We start from the raw sequence: 27,306 nt of genomic DNA, 5'->3' as shown, positions 1-27,306 counted from the left end.
GAGTTCATTTTGTAATAAAATGAAGTGTGAGTATTTAAGTTTATTCCTCTGCCCTCATCCCAGCCCTAGCACCAATAGTTAGCTAATTGCTCCAGCACCATTTATTAAAATAAATGTTTTCCTACTAATTTACAATATCACTTTTATTGTACTCCAAATCTTTATCTATACTTTAGTCTGTTTCTTGACATTATATTCTATTTTCCCAATATTTTTGTATACATTTATGCCCACACATTACTGTCTTAATTACTATAGGTTTATAAAGTGTTTTAACACACAAATGGGAAACTTCTTCATCCTTTTTGCTTTTACAATGTTTTCTTCATTATTTTGGCATATTTATCTTTCTATATATACTTTAGAATCATTTTATAAAGTTTCCAAAGCAAAACTACATTTCAGTTTTAACAGGAAGTATGCATGCTCCAGATATTAAAATAAAAATTATAATCCATTTTATTTGCATAACATGTGTATTCATTATTTTAATACACTGCCATCCACATACTTTAGAACTTTACGCTTGATTAACCTATAGGTATTGCTGAATGTTAGTGTGGGCAGCACAGTACTTATAATCCTCACTGTGCATTGCTGCATTACAGATTATACACATGATGCAGTGCATACTATAAAGCAGCAAACACCCAAATGATGACAAACTATCCTAACTGCATTTTTCCTGCTTTTTATTAAGTAACTCCCAAATATGAATTTAGAAATATCATCAAATTATTAACGAGGCCAAAGACAACAGTCTAAAATCACATACTGATACTAAAAGTGTTTACTGTGAATGCCTTATTAAGATGAAGACTGTTATTTTATGCCTACGAAACTGACAACTGAAAGTGGTCACAGATATTCACAATATGCCAAAGTTCATAATTACATGTAAAAAGTATACCTTGAGGATCTAGGAACTTAAAGTATACTACTTCATAATTAAGAAATAGTTACCGTATTTCTCTCATGAAAAAACTTGTATATCTCACAAAGGTATGACAAAGATGTGTGTGACCAATAATTGGGTAGAGAAGGAGAGGCTGAGGAAATATATGTTCTTTGTCCATGCTATTATGAAATAACAATTGTTACTTAGAGAACATATGTATTGATTTCAGGGGCCTACTTCTGAAAGTACTGACTGATTCTGGGTCCCAAGTGAAATGTAAAAATTAAGTTTGAACATAAAAACATGAAGGATATTTTTACTTTTTATGACTCCTAATATAGTTAATTAGGAATATCTTTCTTAAAACAGTAATCTTTAAAAATGAAAATGTAACAAGAGTTGAAGTATGCTTTGTATGGATTAACATCAACAATTTATTATTATTTTAGGTATGAGAAGCACACAATATATATACAAGTCTTCATTATGTGTTGTAATAAATAGCAGCAGAGATAATCCCCAAAGGCAGATAACCTTAAAATGATCTGTATTTAGAATTTTGTACTGGCATTCAATACAGATGTGTGCCAAAGCCTTCTTGTTTCCCCAAAGTGACTACATTGAAAGATAAACCATGATTAGATGGAAGTACATATAATAAATGCCAATAAATATTTAAAACACTGTAAAAAATAATCTCAGAATTTTGCCAGTTAAGAATTCAGGGGTTATTAATAGGTTTCTATGTGTTGGAAGTATGTGAAAGGGTAAGAGTCTATTATAATCTTTTCTGCTGGCTGGTGGGCCCCACAGCGACCTTTCAAAACAGCCTGGGATCCTGTTCCCCCCAACTTCACCTTGCTAACTCCTTCAGTTTTCACCAAAATGAATAATTCTCAGAAGTCTTTCCTGATTCCCCATGTAAGTAGATTTTCCCTTCCCACTTCCATAAAATTTATTCTCATCATTGTATCCTGTTTGCTTCCATCACAGCTTTTATCACAACTAGTGAATACCTAATTATGTGTTTACCTTTTTATCTGCCTTCTGTACCTGATTATAAGCTATATAATTACAAGGAGCGATACAGCCAGTACCTAATATAATGCTTTGCACAAAATAAACACTCCAGTAAGTGTCTGCAAGATGAAAGAAAGTAGAGATTAGGTTGGAGGAGGTTTGCTTTATTCACTGTAAGTTCGTAGCTGTGAGAAATGGCATAGGCAGTGAATTCTGATTCATTAATCAATCCCTTTATTGAAAATGAAAATTATCCAATTACTCTGACTTAGAAAATTTTCCTGTCCATGCTTGGGTTTTGATGGGCACAGCCCCGAAATCAAGATCTCAAACTCTCTTTTTTTCAAGCACCTTCTGTGTAGTAGCTCCATATATAATGGCTAAGGTGAATAAGTAAACAGAGGATAAAAGCAAGGGAGTACTGCTCCTATTGCTCTAGCCCTTCCAAGAGGAATGGAGCTGGACCGCTTTAAGATCTAGCAAGTGTGGGAAGCTGCAGGGCCTTTACCTCAGAACGCACATATGATGGGGCCCAGATGACTAGACAACTGGGTGCAAGGGAGGAGGAGAGGAAGTCCCCTTTGGACTTAAGTAGCTATCCTAGACCACACGGTGGATGTTTAGAGGTATTTTTCTGTGTTTTAAAGGTACATCAGCAATTATTTCCAAGCACATAACTGTAGTTTTCCATAGAGAATTCAATAAAGGTCAGGGAGTCTCTCAGACTGAAAGTATAGTTTCTGGAACTGAGTCAATTACTGGCTGCATCAGGAAAGAAACAACAGCTGTAGATATGAGGTTCTGAGCACTAAGAAATGAATGAGCCATCCCTGGATGTAGCGGTCTGAGCCCTCACTGTTTCATCCTTTCTGACAAGTCAGAAGAACAAGGAGTCCTAGAGGTGATGCCTAAAAAGAATTTCCAATTTAGGAACAAGGATATTAAGGACAATGTGTGGATGCTGTTACCCTAAAACTGCTACCTCTCAAGTAACAAAGTCTTCCATAAGATGATTTATAATGTAAAACACTTGGGAATATCAGATTTTAGAAGAAGTACATCAAAAGATTAAAAAAAAAAAAATCCAGTAGTTCCTGTCTGCTACTTTAACATTTCAAAAACAATACTATTACTACTAATACTAACTCACATTGATGGAGTGATTAGAATATTCTACGCACTGTGCTAAACACAACCTTCACCAAAATTCTATAAGTACTGCTGTTATCCCACTTTTACAGATTGTGTTATATGAGTTGGTGGGGCTGTTATGTTATTTAAAAAATCTGACTGTAGTAGGAGACAATAAGCTGAACTGCAGATGTTTTTACAGTCTTTGAATATAATTCACCTCTAAGAAAAACTTAGTAAACTTATTTACATAAAATCTTTTGTATGCATTTATAAGATGTTTAAATCACTACTTTCACAGTGCTTCTTACTTTATGGTTATATATTTATCCAAACAATGGTTCACAAATCATTTGAATCCACTGTTTTGTATATAGGGTTCTAACATATCTAAGAGGAAAGTACAGCCAATAATTCTAAATATTTATCTCCTGAGGTATTAGGATCTTGAGAACAGTAAAGTTTACCGAAAGAAAAAAAATATTTGATTTAAGACTTTCCCTACTGAGTAGTAGTCAACTTGTCTTAAAAGGAGAACTCACATTTCTAATCTTATATTTTCTTCCTATTAAATGCTTTTCTCCCACAAGAGGTTAAGTAATTGGCTCAGTCACAGTTTTGAGATCTCAGTTGAAGGCTGCTGTCCATCAAGGAAGGTGGTAAAGAAAACCACCAACAAAAACATCTGTAAGAAAGGACAGAGCAAAATCTTAGAGATGACAGGTGTTATGTTTCTAAGGCAAACTGATGCCTTTCTGAACACAGAGGAAGGGAAGGGAATCCACACAGTGATTTTTAGGAATTTATACAGGCATCTAATGAAAAATGTCTTCCATTTCACCAGTGCTCAAGGTGTTCATACTCCGTATGAATTATTGGTCTTTTGTATAAGCCACTGAATGGAAGAATACTGCTAATAATTTCCCCCTGCATTTTGTTTCTCAAAGCTTTCAAGTTGGTTATTATAACAAGGATAAAGGAAACTGCCAAGCACCTAGTTTTCTGTTCCTTTGAAAGGTTTCTGGCCAATATCACTGCTAACATAAGCCCACAAGAGTAACTTATGGGCTTATAGAGATACTGACTGAGATGTTCTGAGATGACTGAAAGATTAAAATGTTCTTTAGCTAAAAGAAGCAATGATGAAAATGTAAATTAACCTTCTTTTGCCTAGCAGTCATTGATCGAAGGATTAAAACTTCAGTCTTTACATACACCACAAAATGGTTACACAGCTTTTAATTTAAAAAGTAAATGTGAATACAATGTTATTAAGTGAAGAAAATTAGGAGAAAATATTTAAAAGACGTTTTTCATGGGTTTAAGAACTATGTCAGGTATACTTGGGTATATATACTCCACAAGTAGTATGCAATACCTTCTCTCTTTTTATTTCAACACAATAGCTTCTAGGTCTGATCCTATACAATAAAAATAATAACATTACCTATTTGTATAGTTCACCACTTATAAATAACTTTTATTTATGTTAGTACATTATCACTTAGTCAATAAACATTTGGTGGTTCCTATTTGATGCAAAGTCCCTTTGCTAAGTGACTGGGAGGCAGAGCTACCATCAATTTTCACTACTGAGGGAGCATATCAGTATAATATATAGCTAATTGTTACAAAAACGCAGGCATCTGAAAACCCTACTCCCAGGGACCTCATCTTACTCATGGTTTCCCAGCACTGATATCTTAAATTCACAAAATGATAAATGTACATTTACCCCTACCTGAGTATATAACTATGCCCATATGATTTATAAGAGCTTGATATTTCCTTGTTTGGCATGAACTTGTAGAATTGTATACATTAAAAGCACATGGGAATCATTATGTTGTAGTCAATGATACTTCTGACCCATAGAATTTCATACAGTGATCTCATCCATGTATAGAAAAACAAGCTCAATGCTTAATGGATGACCTTTACCATTCTAGGATGTTATCCTGGAGGGAAGAAAACTTTTCTGTATTTGTAACATTATGAGCATAATGGAGTTAACATACTACACCTGAGAAAGAATCAGTATTGTCAACAAAGTCCCTTAAAATAAAAGTAAAATACCAGATGGGAGATAAAATGGACACCGAAAAGCTTGGACAAATTGTCTCACAACAGGTTCTCATCCAAGAGTTCTGACGCATATTGACAGAAGGTAGCTAAATCTTTTATCATAAACCTTGAAATTCCATTCATCTTATGTTCTGACATTTTTAAAAAGCCTGATCACATATGGATATACTTTTTCTTTATTTACTTCACTTAAGTCCTTCCTCTGAACTGCTGAATAATTTTCATTCATACAAGAAGAAGAACTGGAAAATAACATTATGCTTAAAATGCCATTTGTCTTCACTCAAACTATGTGTTTGTCTACTTACAAAGAGTGACATCCCAAAGGCAAAATGCAATGCAAATGTTATACGTGTGTGAAGACAGGATGCATCAGTAATAATTATCTTGAAATACAGTGGCAGCCTACAATCAAGGACATCAGCACAAGTAGAATGTGAATATCCATTCGTTTCTCAGAATAAGGCAAAATTGCAACATTTTAAATAAATAACTTGGTTCTGATTTGATTTATTTCAACGGATATGCTATAGAACTGGAAGAGTGATTAATTTCTTAACATTTTACATAACAAACACATTGTCAAATTATACTTGCAAGCAGAAATAAAGCAATTTATTGACACTGTTGTTTTGTTTTGGATCATCTGATATTCTCTTTGCAAAGGGAAAAGAGAAAATCTACAAAGCAGTCAAAGCTTTTACCAAGGCTAAGGCTAAAACAATTCCATTATAACTGATATCTACCGTCAGCAGTATTACATTGTTTGTCAACATCTATCAGCAAAGAAAACTGGTAAAAATCATATTTCACAGGTTTCCATCTCTCTAGTGCAGTTTAAGTATTTTTGGAAGTGTGGTGACCTCTTCAGGACACTAGTACCATTAGTCTGAGATCTGTAACTTACACAGGGTTCTAACACATTCTCTCTTGCTCACTCATCTGAGCTGATGGAAGTCATGTTTCCTCAATTCAAACTACTTTATCTGACTTCTTTTGCAGCTCATCATTTTCCATGTTACAGTCTGGTTGCATATGTATGTCTTATATGTTCTTTTCCAAGGGGAAAAAAACACTTGGAAGGGAGTTTCTTATTTTAGAATTCCCTAACAGAACTAACATTTGCACAGAGTAAACCAACATGGCTTAAGAAAGGAAAGAGGAGGAGTAGGAAAAAAGGGAAGAACTTACAGTCATATTTTTGTATGGTATAGTCTTACAATTTTGAATTATAAAGAAAAAGCATCTAACTACAAACTGTAAGGATAAAAGTACCACAAACCGCAAAAAGTCAGTGGAAGCTGAAAATAATAATCCTTCCAAAAGAAGAGGAGTCTTTCCTGGCAAAAACTCCTATAAAATCTGTCTGGTAGAGTACTAGTAAACCTTACTTATAGAGATGTCTAAAAATAACTTGGAGTGTTTTCATAATCTTAGGGTGAATAACCTGAATATAAGAAAATCATTATTATAAGTGAATCTTACAAAACTCCTAGACGTAGAGATACTTTGTTAATGTGCCACTTATTTTGCTATGCTTGTGTAAGCCTTTTCCCACTTACAACTGCCAAGGCTGGTTAATATGTATGACAGTATTACTTGGAAAACATCTGTATTTAATTTGGGTCTGAGATAAATGACTCCTATCAATAAATCATAAATTGTCTTTAATTTTTCATCTTTTTTCCATGTCTACTACAGTTTAGGCCTTTGTCGTATTTTTGCCTAATTGGTCTTCCTAGTCTTACGTGTTCTAAAGCAGGGGTCCCCAACCCCTGGGCCACGGACCGGTTCTGGTCCACGGCCTGCTAGGAACCGGGCTGCACAGCTGGAGGTGAGTGATGGGCTAGCGAGCAAAGCTTCATCTGCCGCTCCCCATCTCTCCCCATCGCTCGCATTACCGCCTGAACCATCCCACCATCCGTGGAAAAACTGTCTTCCACGAAAATGGTCCCTGGTGCCAAAAAGGTTGGGGACCACTATTCTAAAGTTTTATTAATACTGTTAGGAAAAAAATTAAGATCTTCATTAGTAACAAGAAGCATTGAATGGCTACTATGTTAGGGCCTGAGACGTTAAAATAAAATAATTACTTCATAATATCTTTATAATGATAGTTAAGAGTTAAACTCATTTTTAGGAACAAGTATCTACTGGCTCATCTACTAAGAACTGAGGCGGTAGAAGGAGGGAAGGAGTAAAGAAGGAAGGAAGGAAACAATCAAATAGCTAACAATGTAGTTGGAGAAACAAGACATTCATTTTGGAAGGTAATAACACCCAGATCAGACAACAGGGATGAAGAGGAGAAGATGCTGGTGGGGGGAGGATGATTTGAGCCTGGTCTCAAAGGGAAAAAGAGATAGAAAGGCTTAGAAGAGGGATGTAACCCTTTTTAAATGTTTGACCCACAGGCCAAAGCTTTATTGAAACACAGTCATGCCGTTTAGTTTACATATTTTCTATAGCTGCTTTTGTCCTACAATGGCAGAGTTGAGTAGCTGTGATGGAGATGATCTGGAAAGCCTAAAATATTGACTATCTGGCCCTAAAGAAAAATTTCTAGAGCAAGGATTCATATATGTTCATCTAATCCTTTTATTATTCTCAAAAATTTCAAGTTAAAATCCTGTGCGCCACCGGTCAGAATGGCCATCATCAAAAAATCTACAAACAATAAATGCTGGAGAGGGTGTGGAGAAAAGGGAACCCTCTTGCACTGTTGGTGGGACTATAAATTCATACAGCCACTATGGAGAACAGTATGAAGGTTCCTTAAAAAGCTAAAAATAGAACTACTATACGACCCAGCAATCCCACTACTGGGCATATACCCTGAGAAAACCATAATTCAAAAAGAGTCATGTACCAAAATGTTCATTGCAGCTCTATTTACAATAGCCAGGACATGGAAGCAACCTAAGTGTCCATCAATAGATGAATGGATAAAGAAGATGTGGCACATATATACAATGGAATATTACTCAGCCATAAAAAGAAATGAAATTGAGTTATTTGTAAGGAGGTGGATGGACCTAGAGACTGTCATACAGAGTGAAGTAAGTCAGAAAGAGAAAAGCAAATACTGTATGCTAACACATATATATGGAATCTAAAAAAAAATAAAAATAAAAAAATGGTCATGAAGAACCTAGGGGCAAGAAGGGAATAAAGACACAGACCTACTAGAGAATGGACTTGAGGATATGGGGAGGGGGAAGGGTAAGCTGGGACAAAGTGAGAGAGTGGCATGGACATATATACACTACCAAACGTAAAACAGATAGCTAGTGGGAAGCAGCCGCATAGCACAGGGAGATCAGCGCAGTGCTTTGTGACCACCTAGAGGGGTGGGATAGGGAGGGTGGGAGGGAGGGAGGGAGACGCAAGAGGGAAGAGATATGGGGACATATGTATAACTGATTCACTTTGTTATAAAGCAGAAACTAACACACCATTGTAAAGCAATTATACTCCAATAAAGATGTTTAAAAAAAAAATCCTGTGTGCAATATTACAGATATCTTTATATGCAACGAGGTCTTGATATTAGCATACGAAAAATGAGGGAGGTAGTACCATTCACAGAGTATCACTTTAATAAAGGTTACTTCTGTCTATTCAAACATCTGTAGTGTTGTACAGTTCAAAAGTGACAAAGGAAAAAATTAATAACTGAGCTATTAGGAAGCTTAAAAGAAATTAGTGATATTGAACTTAGTCCTGGGTGTGCCATGCTCACCATCTACATTCATGGTAAGTTACAAAAGACATGGCTTATGGAATCAATCCTATGACAAGTCCTTGTACCTCCAAGGGATAAACATTAACACAGTGGGCAGGGAAATGAGCACCCATCACTGCCTATAAATGGCTGACTGTGTGCACAAAGACTTCCATGTCTAAGAATGTCCTTCTGTAGGAACCATCATTACCACATGCACTGAGAAAGTGTAAGGGCAATACTATCTTATAAATGCCATTCTTATGCCTCTGATTATATATTTTTCTATGTTGATGTCTTGCTTCACCTGTTATTTATTTCCCATGGCTTTTCTCTTGCATATTAAATAACTTAGCATTAGATAATATTTTGAGTATATTATGCCCTTTGGAGCAAATAAGGGGAATTGACTTTTTTCTACCAAATACCATTATCAAATAGTATTTTTAAAAATTGTGTATATTTTGTGCTGCAAAATTTTTAAGATTCCCTAACTAATAATCTACATTTGATTCTTTAATACACACATTACTCAGTTGTCCTGTGTGCCAGGCACTGTGCTACCTATGGGAATAAGGCCTTAACATGAAGGAAATACAGTTTCACCCTTCAAGAGATTCACAGCTTTTGCTGTGCACGTGTGTATGTTTAAAGCAACAATATTTAAACAACTTCAGAAGAAATGAGTAATTCAAAGAGAAGAGCTTCAAATAAAAAATTTAAGTAAATTTCTGACACCCAATAGGTGAAAAGAGATTTCCTTCAACAGATAGTGTTTGAAAGCGGTGGTTCTCTGACCTTCTCATCCTGTAATATAAAAAGCTTCCTGAAATATCCAGTTTCCCTTGTTTCTTAAAGTTAAAAAAAATGAGAAAAAGATATATAAAACTCACACCTTTTTTGTATCCTTTTCTCCTGCTTAATTGAGGACTCCTGATATGTCCAAGTCACAGGTACACAGGCAGAAGATGCTAGAGCAGATCAAGCTCAGGCAGGCAAGAGTAAACCACTTTTCAGTCCAGCAATGATGTAACAAGCCCCCTCACATTATTAACTCTGCAACTGTTAACAGCCATTGTGGAAGATGAGCATTGTGTTCCAGTGCCACCGGGCTGGTTTTAGATTCAGCAGTGACAGAAACCTATTCTTATCTCTTCTCAAAATCTAGGGGATTCTAGACCATGACCATGTTTTCTTGCATTGGGAAAGACAGCTGGACAGGCAGATGGTTCAGGAAAGACAGGCAGATGAATCAAATGGCAACAGATATCTATGAAAATATGAACGTTTCATGCTATGGAGAGGCAGTATATCTGATATGTCAGATCAGAAAACTGCCTGTCTGCTCTTCCCAACAGGGTACAGACAAACGGCAACAAGATGAATAGGAAGAACATGCACTGCTGAAAACTGCAGTGGCCCTTCTGCATTAAATGTTCCTTTTTAAGCAATATTCAAATATTTCATAAAATGGTTTCAATTTAGCTCAAAAATAGGGGGTTAATAAAGATGATGGGGAAAAGGCTAATTCCTCTCTTTTATAAAGAAAAGAACAGACATAAATACATCAGGTAAAACTTTTTCAATGTTGTAGTGTTTTTCTTCTAAATAAATAAAGCCTTGAAAATGGAAAGAGAAAAATAAGAGAAAAGGTATATACAGTCAAATAGCTCTGGGCAGTGACCTCTTTCAGTAGCCGGTTTGGAGCAGTAGCCCAGGGAAGGCCCACCAAGATGGCTAGCACTGGCTGCCAATAGTAAATATTACTTCAGACCACTATAGTTGACATCTTCGTCCTTTACTGTAGCTACATAGAGACCACACTGTAAATACAGAAGAATGATCACCAGCTGCTTTTACCTCATTCAAACCTTTTTTACTGACAAATTTAACCCATATATTTTTTCATCCATCTTTGTTTTCTTTCATCTAGTTCTAAGGTGCCTTGGTGAACAACCCCCTCTTCCTCTGTAACTAGACAGTCATTTAACACTATGTATCATTTGAATTGCCATTTAGTTTTCTCAAAGGCTTTCTTATCTCTTATTTTAATTTAACCTTATAGCCACTGATTGTGAAGTAGGTATTGTTAACCCTCTCTTAACAGAGGAAGGGAGAAAATCTGGATATGATACATTTTTTTCAAGATAATTTTCTCTTTTAATTTGTTTTTTAAATCATAGAAAAACTAGGGAAATGTCTTTATTTTAGGTAAACCAATATACATGCCTTGAGATGTGAAAAAAACAACAAGAGACACTTTCGGTGTTGTCATTGTTAAATCCCAGTCATTTGAGAATAGCACAAAGCTGTATTCTGTGTCCAGGTATTTCATTGTTACATTGTTTCACATGTTACAGTGAGTTCTATTGGCCAGATAGCAAGACTCCCAAGAAGCAAACCCGGTTACTCTCCTGGTTTTCTTCCCAGAGAAGAAAACTTTCCAAAGGAAACAGGTTTCTTTCTATGAACGGTGTTTTTATAAATTTCTTTCTTTGACTGATAGTTTATTTGTACAGAATTAGGGACATTTCTGAATAGAGTGAAAAATATTTTTCTCTTTCATTTTCCAATTGTCATTGTTATTTGTGGCACTATAAAGTTATCAAGGATGAAATAATTTAAGATCTTAAAGGAAACACTTAACTATCAGTGAATCCTTAAGTAAGCAAATAAGTTAAATAAACAAATGTTATTCTAGAGCCATTTTACTGTCAAACTAGATTAACAGTACTAGAAATGACAAACATTGGGTACTACCACCAAAAGTTAAAAGTAATATTGAAATTGCCTCCTCATTTAAAAAAGCTAGCGGCAAAATGAACTGATAGTTTTTCAATGAATGAATGAATGAATGAATGGTTTTAAAAAATCACATATATTTTTCCATGTTCTTTTCTTACCCTCAAATATTTCTTTCACTGATTCACGATTAATTCAAAGTTTCACTGATTCACTCATCCATTTATTCATTCATTTTGCTTTCATCATTTCCACATTGTTTATCTCCAGGTCAGACCTTTCTCTTCAGTTCTACTTCTAAATACTCACCTGCCTTTTCAATGTCTTCACAAATATCTTACAGGTACTTCAGATTAAACATGCCTCAAAATAAACTCATTATTTCATCCCCAATCTCCTCCCCACCCAAGAAAACCCCCAAAACCGAACAAACCAAAAAACCGTGCTCGTCTTCCAGGATTTCCTGAGTCTAGAGACCTATCATCCAGCTGCACATGCCAGAAACATGGAAGATGTCTTGATACTGACTTCCTTGAAAGCTTCCCTTCCCTGCATCCACTCTGCCCTCTAGTCCAGTCTCCACACTGCAGCCAGAGCAATCTGCATGGAACATGAATGTGATCTCTCCTACAAATAGATAACTAATAAGGACCTACTGTATAGCACAGGGAACTCTTCTCAATACTCTGTAATGACCTATATGGGAAAAGAATCTAAAAAAGAGTGGATATATGTATAGGTATAACTGATTCACACTGCTGTACAGCAGAAATTAACACAAAATTGTAAATCGACTATACTCCAATAAAAATTTAAAAAACAACAAAACAAAATCCCTACAATGACCTCCATTGCTCTCAGGGTCAGGACCACCCTCCTGCACCTGGCCTACACCTCACAGGGTCTGGCCCCTGCTACCTCTCTGGTCGCATCTCAAGTCGCTATTTAACCTAGTCATAGTCTGATTACCTTTCATTGCCTTGAAAGGCCGTCCTCCTTCCCACCTCCAAGCCACTCTCTCCAAGTTGATTGTTTGCTCTCTCCTCTTCCATCTTCCCTTAGTTACTTAACTTTCGGTTCAAATGTCATTTCTTCAGAGATTCGTCCACAGCCTCAGGATGGGGCCATATCCCACTTTAAAATGCATTCTTTGTATGAATATCTGTTAATGTATGGCTCATTCACTAGATTTTAAGCTCCTCAAGGACAGAGACCCCATCTGATTTGCTCAATTTATCATTCCAAACACCAACCATGTGCTTGACACATAGAAAGTACTTAAGTAAATATGTGATGACTTCAATTGAACTCACATTATGGAACACTTGCCCGTTGACTGCTTTTCAATACCCAGATGCTTACAAAGTACGTGGATAAAGTATTCTTTAATAAAATTAGAAGGGAAAAGTAAAATGTTTAAGTTCTGCTAAATACAGTAAAAGGTCAATTTAGAAATCCCTTGGGAATTAAGCTTATTTTTTAATACAGCCAGTCATGTAAAAGAAATTCAATAAATTACCCCAATATTTGTTGGGTGGCTCTTGCAATTCAGACCGCTGTATGTTATTTTTTAAATCCCTACTATAAAAGGCCTTTGGAAGTCCTATTCTTGTTTCTTGTCCACTCCCTTCCCCCAATGTACTCTTTAACAAATTATCAAATATCTTTCACTTCTCTCATTTTCCTTGAGAGTAGAGAGCATGACTAAGCAGGGCCTTTTACAAAGAAGGCATTCAATACATGGTTTTGCACTGATGTAACCCGTGGAATATAGAGAGGCTTTAGAAATTATGAATAAATTGAGGAATTTTACCAGGCAAGCTTATATGATATCAAAAAGCAAAAATATAGAAATCTCAATAATTGTTTCTACTAGGATATGCATTTAAGTATAAATTTGATATGAAAATTATAATTTTCTTTCCTTTACTAATATATATTTGAAAAAATAGTCTTAAAATTTATAATATGGCACGATGTGATAAAAAAAGAGTGAATTCTTAAATTACACACCATTTATATTTTCATTTGATTATGAAGAGGTTTATAGATTATTTGTATATCATCCCATATGGTTATGTCCTACCTTGAGTTTTAAAACATCTCAAATAGCAGACATAATTATTTTAATTTTTTTCCTTCATTAATTTATGTAAGTAAATAGATGCCTAATTTTAAAAAAGTATAATGGGAATTTTAAGAATGAAGGGAGAAATACTATTCACTGAGAATTAAAGTTACTCATTATATACTGTCTTAAAAGGCTAGGAACTAAGTACCTCTGCACTATTCTAGCCATACCATTCATATTCTCTCATTATTTACACAATGAATGGACAGAGGGCACATAAGGGAGAAAGAAGCTAAATGAAATATGTGCCTACTGAGCTCTCTAATACATAATAATACATCTGATGTTTGCTGCCCAATTATTTCAAACTACATGTTAAAAATTAATACTTTCTGGCATGTTATAAACCACTGCTGTTTTCTTAAGCCCTGATCATTGTCTGCAATAGGACAGGGTCAATATAAAAAATAACTACTGTTAGATGAAAAAGGGATTGAAACAGGATAGTATTCACCTTCTGTGACTCTTGGAGGATGACAATATCTGGAGAAGAGCACTGACATTGTCTCACTAAAACTGTGAAGTGATCACATTCACACAATCAAAAAAATACTCTGAGCATCCTAAAACCTTCATTCTGACTCACAACAGAAAAAGAATTTTGGTCTGTTTGTGTAACACATACTGGTTTGCATCACACATAATTACTTCTTCATTTATGCAATATAAAGAAATGAATCAGTGAAAAATAAAAATGGAAGAATAACATTTAGGGGTGAAACAATTTAGGGTTATTTTTCCAGAAAGTTCTTAGTCATCTAATGGCATTCGATTAGTACTTTGGACAGCAGATAAGACCTATTTCATTATTCATTAATTTATCCACTTATTCATATATCAGATATTTATCACACTCCTACCTTTTGACAAGTACCCAGTGAAAAATGTTCACAGAAAATTTACACTATTTCCTTCCCCACAAAAAAGCAAATCAAACTGTGCAATAAAAAATGTTCAGTATTAAAAGGTCAATTTGAGAACACAAAATAGGGACGTGTTTCTTTTCTATAATAATAAAAATGTCTATTCATAAGAAGTATAAATACATGTACCAGACCACAAACAATAAGTCTCTAAGCTATTTTATAAAACTTTGATATTCATTATAATAGAGGCCATTTTATTTTACAGTACATAACCTTACATTAGAAGGAAATGGCCTTTGTTTAGTAAACAAAATAGCAAGTGAATGACATCTTCTCTCTTGTGTCACTTTAGTTCTACAGATGACATTAAACCTCCAAGAATCAGACTTAAACCATTAACTAGCAACATTACCGAGTTATTAGGTTAGGTAAATAATAATTATTTTCTAGCAACATTACTGAGTTATTAGGTAATTATTAACCAGCAACATTACCGAGTTATTAGGTTAGGTAAATAATAGTTATTTTCATACACAAGTCATAAAACCAGAGACCCGGGGGAAAATATAACCCTCTATAAATTATGCATACATTTAATTTTACTTATTTCTTTAAATCAATGGGTCTGTGACCTAGGATACTATTTGCGAGGTACCCTTTTTAAAGATCTGTATCTTATTTGGAAAACATATGTCCAATTAAATGCAAAAAATTGCAGATGAGATCTTGAGATTACTTTCTTTTATTTTCTTCCATTACGAGAAATATAAGATTAGTGTGGGAAAGTGAGAATGCCAGAAGGAGTGGCGCTCTGTCTACTCTTGGCTCTGTCACTAGCACAGTTCTCAGCATTTAGTAGGCGCCCAGTAAAAAGAAAACTACGTGTTATGCTTTTATTTGGCTCATTATAGTTTGAAGCAGTCATGTTTGAATTACTAGAATTACAGAAAATAAAACATTGGAGAGTGTCTTAGAGTCACCTGACTTTATGAGGAAAATAATACTGGAAGATCATTGTTTGATATCTGAGCAAATATGAAGTTATCTTTCACTCTTTGTTTCACTTACATATAGTGTCTAATATCGCAGCAAATCCTGATGGCTCTTCCTTCAACATTCACCCAGAACCGGCCACTTCTCATGCTCTCCACCACTACCCTCCTGGTCCAGCTCCCATGGTCTCTCACTTCGATTACTGCAATAGCTCTCTAACTGGTCTTCTCGTTTCTGCAATTGCCCCCTTAGAGTCTATTTTTAAAAAAGAATTCCAACTAATCCTTAAAAAACCTGGGACAGATCAAGTCAGTCCTCAATGGCCCCAATCTCATGAAGACTAAAAGCAAAGCCCTTTCAATGACTTATAAGATCTTCCTGATCGGGCCACCGTATAACCGTCTAACCTCATTTTCTGTCTCCCTTGTTGGGCTTCTTTGGACATACCTGGCAGGTGCCTATCTCAGGGCTTTTTGTACTTGCTACAAAGTTGCTAAAGTTTTTCTCACTGATATTCACAGGGCTCATTCCTTTCTCTCTTCTGTGTCTTCTCTTACACCCTATATAAAACAGTGCCTGCCCCTACCTTCCCATTCCCTTTAATCCTATTTTGTGACTCTGTAACATTTCTCACCACGTGGAATATTTTATATTTACTTGCTTATTCTTTTTTACGTGCATTTATTATCTGCTTCCCCTCTCTTTCGTAAGCTCCGTAAGGGCAGAGTTTCGTTTATTCGCCACTGAAGGGGAGCAGAATTTGCCACCCCAAAATACGACTTTTAGGCTTAAGGATTATTTTGAGCTGATTATTTGAGCAGACACAGGAGAAGTTCTGAAAACTGAGTAGTTACCCTTTTTAAGGGAAATTTCCATTTGTAAGGGTGTCTCCCTCTCTGTACCAGGAAGAGAGGGATGACTAAATCTCTAAAAACTCATCAATGGAGAAAACACAGACTTAAATCTGCATAACAATCTTACCCTTGTTTACTGTGCTTTTCCTGGTAACTTCCTATAACTGGCCTCCCCTCTTCCCCAACATCTTTCTTTTGTCTTTAACTGGAGGTGGTATTTAAGGTGGTGGTTTGGGCCATTTCAGGGAGTTAACTCAGTTTTCCTGGGTATCTCCCATGTATACAGGAGGTATACTTGTTATTAAAATTCTGTTTTTCTCCTGTTAATCTGTCTTTCATTACAGGAGTCTCAGCCAAGAACCTAGAAGGGCAGAGGGAAAATTATTATCCTCCTCTATACTGCTGTAGCCATAGTATCTAGAAGAGTGTCTGGCCCAAACATACTCAGGGTTGGAAACACATAGCTAAAAGGGTAATGAGAGTAAGGTAGCAAATTGTGGAGAAATGGGCTGGAGATAGAGATGAACCACCTGGAGATTCCTAGGCTTTAATTTTGTTTTTTCTTCAGGGTGAGGATGTGGACTTGTTGGCACCAACAAGAACCAATAGAGCCCAATGTTTAAAATATCACATTAAACAAAATCGCACAGATGTATAAGTACTCCGTGAATAGTGTCATAAGCTCCACATTACAGCCATTAGTAAGAAAATGAGTGTCTCAGATTCATCAAGGCCCTATCCTATGTAGACAGTGTCATCATTAGAAACTCTGGGGACCATGGTCAAGTGAACTGAGATATCCTGCATTTGCTTTTGCTTTACGTGGCCATCTTCTTCTGAAAAGTTTCTGCATCCTTGGCTAAGCAGACAACTGAATCTAATCTTACAGTGGTATGGACATGAGTGGTCTCTTCCTGCTAAATTGTGAGCCTCTTGAAATGCTGTAGGGATATTTCTTATTGGAGAGCTTGGAGATACCCCTTTCCTACTCAAGTAGCCTTGCAGTGTCTAACCCAAATCAGTGTGTCAGAAAGAGTATTATTATCTTCAATTTATATTGGAAGAGACAAAAGTATAGTAGGTAACTTCATTCATTCATCCATTCAACAAACTTTTACTGAGCACCAAAACTAGATACTGGCAACTGTTCTCTGTATCAAGGAATGAACAAGATAAAGCCAGTATCCTCATGGAGCTTACATCTAGTGGAGGCAGACAATAAAAAGTAAACCAGTACTTTTTTATGGTTTCTATGTCTACATGTACCACTGTTATACATATACATATATTTATACACACACAGTTGCATATGTAGATATAAATAAAATAAATGTCAGGTCATGATAAGGACTGATGAAAAATGAAGCAGGGTAAAGGTTACAGTGAATGCTAAGGTAGGGGCGGGGAAGGGGTCCAAAGTCACACAGCTGATGTGCTATAGGGCCAGGATTCAAACACAGAGCATTCCAGTGTCAAATCTGTGGGCTTAACCACTATGCTGAAGCTGTTAAATGGCTCTGCAAATGCTAGGCTTCCAGGCTGTTAGAGCTGGCAATGCAGAGGCAGACAGTCTGACTGGCACAGAGACACTTGAAAAGGGAAACCTGGGAATGAAAAGGCCTTCTCATTGTGCTTTTGAATTTCATCAAATAAAAAACATATTTAAGGATAATAATTGGACAAAACCCCTAGTGATTCTCAATATTAGTGAGGTGAGTCAATGCCCAGTAAATGGCTCAGGCTTGAGTTCTCTAGTTCCATGTTGATTGCTCTGATCCTGCCTCGGTGGCCAGAGAGTAGGAAACAAACATAAAAAACAAAAAAAGCAAGCGAGAAGGTTAAGCTTGTTTCTATGTCATCCGTGTTCTAACGGATTCTTCAGAAGCCAGAATTTCTATTTGACCGAGACTTATTAGGAAAAGCTAGCTACTCTAGCATAAATCAGGTTTTACTTTAGAACCTGAATTCAACCAATGGTTACCCAAATCCCTGGGGTAATCATGAACCCAACTCCACGGTTCTGGCCTTAATCTCCTCTCTGTCGTATGGATGTGGTGTGAGCTAGGATTCAAGGAGACTGCACGACCACCTGCAGGAAAGAGTAAACCCACCAGCCCTTCACCAAGGAACTGGGTGGGGATGAATCATCCCAGGAAAATATGGAGTTAAGACTTGTAAAGCACTCTCTTATCTCTACAACGAGGCTTTCTCTAAATCAGTATTTATTTAATGGTTTTAAGATTTGCTTCATACAAGAGATGTCCACATGGCTGCTTATATTCACAAAAGGGAAGAAACTGAAAAGTATATCTAACACATAGTTTAAGTGTTTTGCTTAGTTTCACAGGCTTTGTCGTTCACTTGATCTAGACTTGGGTCTTCCACTCACCAGCTGTATGACATTGGACAAGTTACTTATTTTGACGGCTCAATTTTTTTCTAGTGTGAAATAGAGATAAATGGTCATAGAAATATGAAGACTAAATAAGATAATGAATGTGCTTGCCCAATAGGAATCATTCAATGAATGCGTGGTAGCCATCTTTTAGGGAGCCTGCTCAGTATGTGTCCCATCCTCTGAGAATTATCCCCTCACACACAGTAACCGGCTCCTGTAAATCTATGTAACAGTCATCCTGCTTACTTTTCCCTTGTCTAGCCATGTTATTGATTAAAACAGGGGTAGACACCTAATATAAACGGGGCCAATCAATTCTTTCTGCCAAGAATTTGAAATGAGACCTCAGAGAGTAATTAATTATCTGCAGATGAGGGGCTTGGAAGGTTGTGACTCGAATGTCACTTGAGGGACCTTTGCACATCAGGGCAGAGGAATGTAGTCTTCAGAGCAAGAGGGAAATGAAGTAGCAACATAGCAAGAAGAAATAATGAAAGACCAAGTGAACACAAAGGGTAAACAGAAAGAGATGCTGCTTTGGTTCCTGACTGCTTCCCAGTTCCTAATTATAATGACTCCCAGAGCTGGCTGAACTTCCTGTCTTTTGAGTTCTGTGAGGTAACTCTATTTCCTTCTAATAAATTTCCTATTGCTTAAATTAGCTTAAGCAATTTCTGTTATTTGTAATCAAATAGGCCCCAAGAGAAAATGGTAAACCAACCATTTGTGTTTGTTTAATGTAAAAGATCACTTTTGACATTCTGAACCAGAAATGTACTTAACGTAATTAAGTGAATAAAAGTCAGAAATAATAGAGAATGAGGTATAGGCCAATTTTCCTCTATCATTTCTATGTAACATAAGACAAGGCTAGCCCTCGCTAAGCCATGAAACAGTGCTCATGTACTCCTATTCCCTTCTTCCCCTCTCTTTTCACTCTCAAGGACTTTCATTCCGTTTTCTGGACTGAGCTGAATTCCTGAACAGTATCCTACATATGCTGCATCTTTCCTACCAGTAACCATAAATCAAAACTCATCCGTTCTCTGACCCTTTACCCCAAATCCATCATTTTTGTTTTCTAAAAAGGCAGTTAGATACTCTGGTACATTAACTCAAGCCAACATGTTAATTGATTCCAGGATAAGAGAAGGCTTCCTTTTTCATTCCTGGAAACATACATGTGACTTTAGGAAAAAATCCTTTAATTAAAATGAATGAAACTAGCGATAGGAAATTCTGACACTGAATAAAGTAGCAGGATAAATAATTTTTAGGAAGGTGTTCCTGTGCATACCAAACTGCTCTAGAAAAAAAAAAAAGGTTAAACTAGAGGAGGACCATATATTTTTGAGACATTTAAAATTACAGTCCTCTTTGTACTGTAGCAAAATTGGTTTAGAAGCTAAAAATAAAAGTACAGCTTAATATATTCAAAATTATAATCAAATGTTAGAACAAGAAAACCAGTCATAAATGCTTAGTCAACTAACTGAGATTATCACATTTCTATGCTAATCCTGTGTTTTTAATTAACAGATAAAGCAGAAGGGGGTATCTAAACAATAGTGTACAAAAAAATGAAAAAAATTTTCAAGCTCTAATTAAATGGAGAAGCAATAACAAAATACTGCTGCATTTCAGCAACTGTTCATTAAAAAACAACAGAAAACACCTTGGTATGTCTTTCTAAAATTACATTTCACAGGCTTCAGCATCCTCTTCTGTTTTTACTCATGACCATAAAGAGTCCAGATGTTGATTATAAGCTGAGCCATCACACCAAACACCACCTGGCCTTCTGCCCTGAATCTTCTAATTGGTCAGAAGATGCATGTCTTATGGAAAGCAGCTGAGTCCAGTGTAGTGATTCAGAGTGGGGCTCTCAAACCAGAGTGCCAGGATCCACATCCTGGATCTGCCACTTTCTTTTAATATGATCTTGGGCAAGATACTCAACCTCCCTAACCATAAGTCTCCTCATGTTACAACAGACCCAACAATAGTACCTACTGTTGCCTTGTGGATTCACTCATTCACCTTTAAGTGCCAGGCACTGTTTTAGGCTTTTGGAATCCAAAAGTAAACAATATAGGTAAAAATTATTGCCCTCCTGAAGCTTAAGTTCTCATATATTGAATCAAAAGCACTTAATTAGCATAATGCCTGGTACTCAGTAAGTAATCAATAAATGTCAGCTGTTAGGCTCATGAATACTTGATGAGACAGAACAAAACACTGGAATGGGAATGTGTCATAATGAAGTCAGCACATCCAAGAACTAACAGTGTCCCTGCCACTAATTCTCTAGGTGACCTTCGTTTAATCTTTCTCGGCCTCAATTACTTAATCTGTAAACTGATCTTAAGATCCCTTTTATTAAATATATGGCGGATCATAAGACACAGAAAAGATGAAGCGTTCAAAAACACTGAAGAAAATATGCAGATACATTAAGCACAAGAATACTTTTCCACTACATTCAAAGTTTAGGAAGAACTCAGATGCTAGTCAGTTGCATTTAAAAAATAAAGAAAACTCTCAAGAGAGTTTCCATTTTCAAGGGAAAAATGCAAATGATCAATATCATACCAAATCTTTAGCTTCATAAAATATGAAATCACAAACAACAAAAATAAGACAGAAGCTACATCTTACATTTATCTTAAAAAGTACACATGCCTAAGCCTTATCAGAAATCACTGGATGAAACAATCTTCTTCTGGAACATATCTAAGTGAAATGTAGTATTGTTCCTTTCTGGGCAATCTTAGCTTTCTTAAGTTGTTTTTCCAATGAAACTTAAAAATAAAATTGGTCCCATACCTACACCTTTTCACAAGATTATACATTTTTCAAGATTCTGTAAATTTTGTTCAAATTACTTTCCTTTTCCAGTTAAAAACCACAGACTTTTAACTGTCTTACAATTATCTGAATGTATGGCTAGATATTCCCAAGTTTAGCCAAATTAAAGGGTATACACGGCCCTTGGAAAGAAAGACCCTGTTTATCTGGCTCAGCCCAATGTTCCTTGGTCTTCCCATTTTGATAGTATTATACTCTTTGTAGTTCCATGATTGTCATGCTTTCTCATGAAAAACGTAACTTTGCTTTCAACTTTGCTTCAGCTAGAAAATTCTTTCCCCTTCTATTCAATGATATACTCAAGTCTCACTCAAACAGTATCATCTGCAAAACTTTCCCTGATTACTCCCCACCATAGCTCCCATACTGACAGGTCATATTAGACCCTCTTGATATTACTCCCATGGTATCTTGTACACATTGTCACTAAACTGATAAGCTCTTTGCATTATTATTATTTTCTGTTACATCCATCTGAAGGCAGGGATCATGATTCTCATATTGCTATCATCCTGGCAAAGAATAAGCTAATGTTCACGTTTCTGAAGTACCAGAAATATCATTGTTCTCAATGGATAAGCAAAACATTTAGCAAACAATAAAATATTTGCAGTCTTATATATTTTCATTTGTAGAGTTATTAATCTTACTCCATAACAAAGAAACATCATTGTGGTAGAGTAATCAAAAATGAAGAGGAATCAGTACAAGAGTTAAAATAGAAAAAGAAATCATATTCTATAGTACCTCTCCCAAGATACTTTTTCTGGCATTGACAATGACATACAATATCATGAAATGAAGAAATGCTTCCAAGACTCCCAATAGATTATGGTCTTTAACTCAAATACATGGCAATCAAGAGTTTATCCTCCCTTTACTTTCCATGGACAAATAAAATACATGGCACAAAACCAATTTTTAAAAATAAACCCAAATAAAAATAAATCTTGCAGTAGAACTCATCAGCAATAAAACCATAAACACCGTTACCATTTAAATCTAATATAATGTCAAACCTCAATCCACTTAACATCAAGAATCATCAGGTTTAATACTTTTTCCAGAGTGACACCTAGCGATCTAATAACATGCCACTGTAAGTAAACACACCCCTGCAAAGTTTATCAGTGTACTTCAAATATTTGTATGAAGTACAAGTAGGAAAGAAAATTTCACATTGGCTTATAGAATAATTATAAAGAAAACAGGGTTGATTACAAATAAACTGAAACACAAAATATCCAACACTCTCAAATTATAAGCAGAAATAGTTTCAATTAGAAACTTAGTGTATCAAGAGAACACTCCTGGAAGTGAAATGGAAATTACAACAAGAACACTTTCCAAAAAAGCATGCCATTTCTTTATGCAATTATTTGTTTCCATTTTATAGCTGTCATACTTGTTTATCTTTAATGAAACATTGCTCTGCTCTTCTCATAGTAATCAAAACAATACAACAAAGCTAAAGAAAGAGAATGCGTCCCCCAAAAGTTAAGATAATATTCTGGAGAGATTCAATTAGAAATATTTTCAAGTTCTGAATTCCAGTGACCTCTAATCAGTGAACAGGATAAAATGTATAAGTTCATATAAAATTTAAAGCATATTTAAATTTTTTTGCTTTGATTTGTAGGACAAAGACTTTAGAATTCATAGACATACATATATTTTGGGATGTCAAGAATGGGGCTTGGGGCCTTTCTTCATTACTTGAAAAATGAAAGGAAACTTTTAATCACGTTTTAGAAACTTTAATTAAATTTTGAAATACCTTACTAGAAATTTTTCCAATGAGGAAAAATACTTTTCACTGTAGTGTATACTATATACATATATAGTATTTATATAGTTGTTATATTTACACTACATAAATATATATATGATATTTCTTAGGAGAAAAAAACGTATAACATGCCTTGAGTATATCTATTAAATATAAATCAATTAAAACTCCACTGCAATTACTACTGCTACCACAGAAATAGTTCCACAGAATGACACAGAGGAACACAGTTCTGTAGCACAAGTCACTTCCATAAAAAATTCAACACAAAGAATGATTTACTTTCTCAATATAGAGTCATGTATTGGTGAGGTACCAAAAAGGAAGAGAAAAAAATTGAATTCATCCAAAAGAACATTTACGTTAAGATTGAAGAGGAACAAAAAGATCACTGGCTAGAGATATCATGAAATTCATCCAGTAATCATGATTAACAAGAGAAATAAGAATAGCATATAGTTTAGAAGGTATCAGTGGAAGTGATTATAGAAAAATATTATATTGTTGTTATAATATAGCTAGTAAGCAAAATCATATCAAAAATGTATTTATGAAAATAAAGACAAAAAGAAAATATTCTATGTGACAGATGACAAATTTGGATTTTTTGTGTTAATGCTTATCAGCACCCTGACAGATGTGACTAATCGATCACTGGACTCTTTGTCACTGATCCTGGAATCCTTCTCAATGCACAACACAGACAGCCACTACCAATCACTGAAAGTCGGCACTGAAACCTATTTGTCAAACCTGCTCTCAGCAACACTGTTCAAGATGTTCAATCAGGAACCCTACCCCCAGGCAAATAGTACAGGACTATGTACAACCTTCTAGGATATGTGGTCAAGCGCGGGTTGACTTTCAAACATTTGGAAATGCATGAAAATTCTTAAAAACCAAAATGGGAAAATAAAATTACAGCAGATAATGTTATGATTCTGTAAGTGGGATAAATTTTTAAAAGCTAACTGCCAACGGCAATTTAGAATGGTTTCAATGCTCATGATAGAGGCACTTAAAAAAATACAATCGTCCATTTGCAAGAAAAGCAATCACTAAGGCAGCAAGAAATTGAAACAACAGTTCCCTCAACCACAACACACCAGAAATTAAAGACTGTTACTGGTAACTGACATTAAAACAGTTTCAAGAATGTGTATTTATTATGGCTTAAAGCCATAAATAGTCTAAGAGTTTAAAAAAAAAATCTGAGACACGATAAAAACTGCAGTAGAGAATGTGATACCCAAAGTAGCTTTAACACCTGAGCAATCAAAATTATAGGTTTTCTCTAAATAAAGGGCAAAATCCTTAATTGTTACTTTTAACATGAAGTAATGAAATTAGTGATAATGCAATTCTTGTCCAAAATCAATTTTTTTAGTCTTCACAAATATCTATTACAATGTGATTTGATCTACATTCACTGAAAGTAAATATAGTCTATATTCATAGAAAGTAAAACAGGAATATGATAGTAGCTTAGTTTTAGTTGTTTTAATTTCCAGAAAAATAGTATCCCTATTGAAATGTATTTTAAAACACATGTGACTGTTGAACCATATTCGAAACATAAGCCATAATTTTAGTTTCAGAATAAAACTGAACACTAAGCAAAATTTGGGTGGGGGGGAATTAAGTAAAAAATATTCATTGAGATCAAATAAATGTATATTTCAGGTGCATATAACTTTGTTCTGCTGCAATTCTATGTTGTACAACCTCACAAGAAGATGAAGTCAAAGGCTGCATAATGAAACACATGAGAGAAAAATATACCCCTATAACCAACCAGCTTAAAGTTCACAATGGTTCAATCTGACAATGAACCCTCCCCACGTTAAACAGTACATGTGCTGTTTCAAGCAAATAAAAACTACATCAAATCCCCCACTTCATTTTGCTTATATACACTTAGCCATATTTAGGATCTGACATGAATTCTGCAAGAGATCTTAATTTGTATTCACACTTAGCAAAAGAAGATTACTTTCAGCTACAAGCAGCTAAAACCACAATCTATAAAGCATTAAAACCAAGTTGCTGGTCTTGATATAATTAGAGAAAGTTTGCTAAAATCTCCTTTGAAATAACTAGTGTGCTCAAATCTTTTACCCTTGGCCAAACTCACTGTCATGAATTGTTTTACTAGTAGGATTTTCTGTAACTTTATAAGTAATTTCTTTGAAAAAGGAGAATAAGTAACACATGAAAAAATCTTATTTGGCTATAAGTTTGTAGCTGCTTATACGACTAACTTGTGGTATATCTTATCACTATGCTATTCATGATTATAATAAAACAAATTTTAATTAGTAAGTCATTGTCTAATGAGGTATACTTACCTCAGGAAGACAGAAAACAAGTGTTTCTGTAAACTAAGTAAGCAACTGTCAAAGAATGCTTTCACACAAAATATGAAAACCAACAAGAAAATACATGTTTTGTGAAAGAAATTCACTGCTTTATGATAGCAAGTATATCAGTTTTCTAATACCCTATTAATAAAACTGGAAAATGTTTAAAAAATATTCTCCTTACCTGTGTATACAGTTTTTACTCTCAAGATAGGCCATACCAGAAGCAGCATCTAATGAAAATTTCACTAATTGTTTCAGTTTTATTTCATCCTTCTTCTTTCTCAGAAAGGAGAGGAAATCACCTCCTAGAAGAATTGAAAGATGAACAATGAGACAAGATCATGATGAAAGTCATATTTATCACCTATTAGAGATACCTGACAGAACAAAAAGCATTACACATTTAACCATACCTTTTGCTCATTTCATTTAAGGTGAGGATAAAAGAAAATATGAAAAGAACACATCTTATTAGAAAGCAGACACCATGAATTTTCTTAGATGCAGTTTAAGTACTTTAAGTGCTTCACACTGTATATTACCCAACACATAATAATATTCAAAGTCATACTTCTTCCTCTGTCACAATTTCTCACCAATTTGCCTGGATAAAATTTTTTAAGAAATTTTATTTTCTCTAATACCAAATAAAAGATTACAATTATTATGAGTTAAAAAAGTAAATGATATCGAATTAGTTATCAGATTCAGTGACTGCTTAAAAAATTGAGATTATTAACAACACCATCACTAATAGTAGAGTCAGACAGGAAAAAAAAAAGAAGGCTATGATTTTGATAAGATTTAGTTGCTGAGTCAGATTGCATTTTTGTGCATCAAATGAATTCCAGTGATGACTTAGAGAAACTCCATAAAACAGCATGGTCCAAAAAAATGTAATGCAAGCCACATAGTAATTTTAAATATACCGGTAGCCACATTTTAAAAAGTAACAACAATAAAAATGTGAAAGTGACTGAAATAGTATGTTTTTTCTTTAGCCCAATATATATAAAATATTATTAAATCAACATGTATCATTACAAAATTATTGTGGACATATTTTACATTTTATTATCCTAAGTCTTTAAAATATGTTGTGTATTTTACATGTATGGGACATCCCAATTTAGATGCACATTTCCATCTGAAGTATTTGATCTGTATTTAGATTTCATCAAATTTACAGTTAAAAAAGTAGATTCACATACCTAGGTTGTTCCAAACATACTTAACCTTTTCTAATAACTGAATCATGTTATTGGAAATTAAATTAAATTTTAAAATTTAAATCAATTAAAATTAAATGAAATTCAAAAGTCAGTTTTTTAGAAGCACTAGATACATTTCAAAAATTCAAGAGCCCAGGAGCCACATATGGCCAGTGACAACCATGTTAAATAGGGTAGCCTTACACTGTGCATTCACTAACAGCATGGCATTA

At 35.0% G+C, this 27,306-nt stretch overlaps 1 protein-coding gene across 7 annotated transcripts in view; it reads right to left on the bottom strand.

Moving 5' to 3' along the window:
- FER (FER tyrosine kinase) overlaps positions 1-27,306 on the bottom strand; it is a 434,937-nt gene that overhangs the window by 74,542 nt on the left and 333,089 nt on the right. For all 7 annotated transcript variants that reach the window (XM_061189502.1, XM_061189501.1, XM_061189497.1 and 4 more), the window contains one exon: positions 26,044-26,167. In XM_061189502.1, coding sequence (XP_061045485.1) covers positions 26,044-26,167 — 124 coding nt within the window. The remainder of the gene's footprint in view (positions 1-26,043; positions 26,168-27,306) is intronic.

Source organism: Eubalaena glacialis, chromosome 4 (assembly GCF_028564815.1).
Source record: "Eubalaena glacialis isolate mEubGla1 chromosome 4, mEubGla1.1.hap2.+ XY, whole genome shotgun sequence".
Classification (NCBI taxonomy): Eukaryota; Metazoa; Chordata; class Mammalia; order Artiodactyla; family Balaenidae; genus Eubalaena; species Eubalaena glacialis.
The sequence above is the reverse complement of the archived record's forward strand: the minus strand, read 5'-3'. Positions and strand labels throughout refer to the sequence as shown.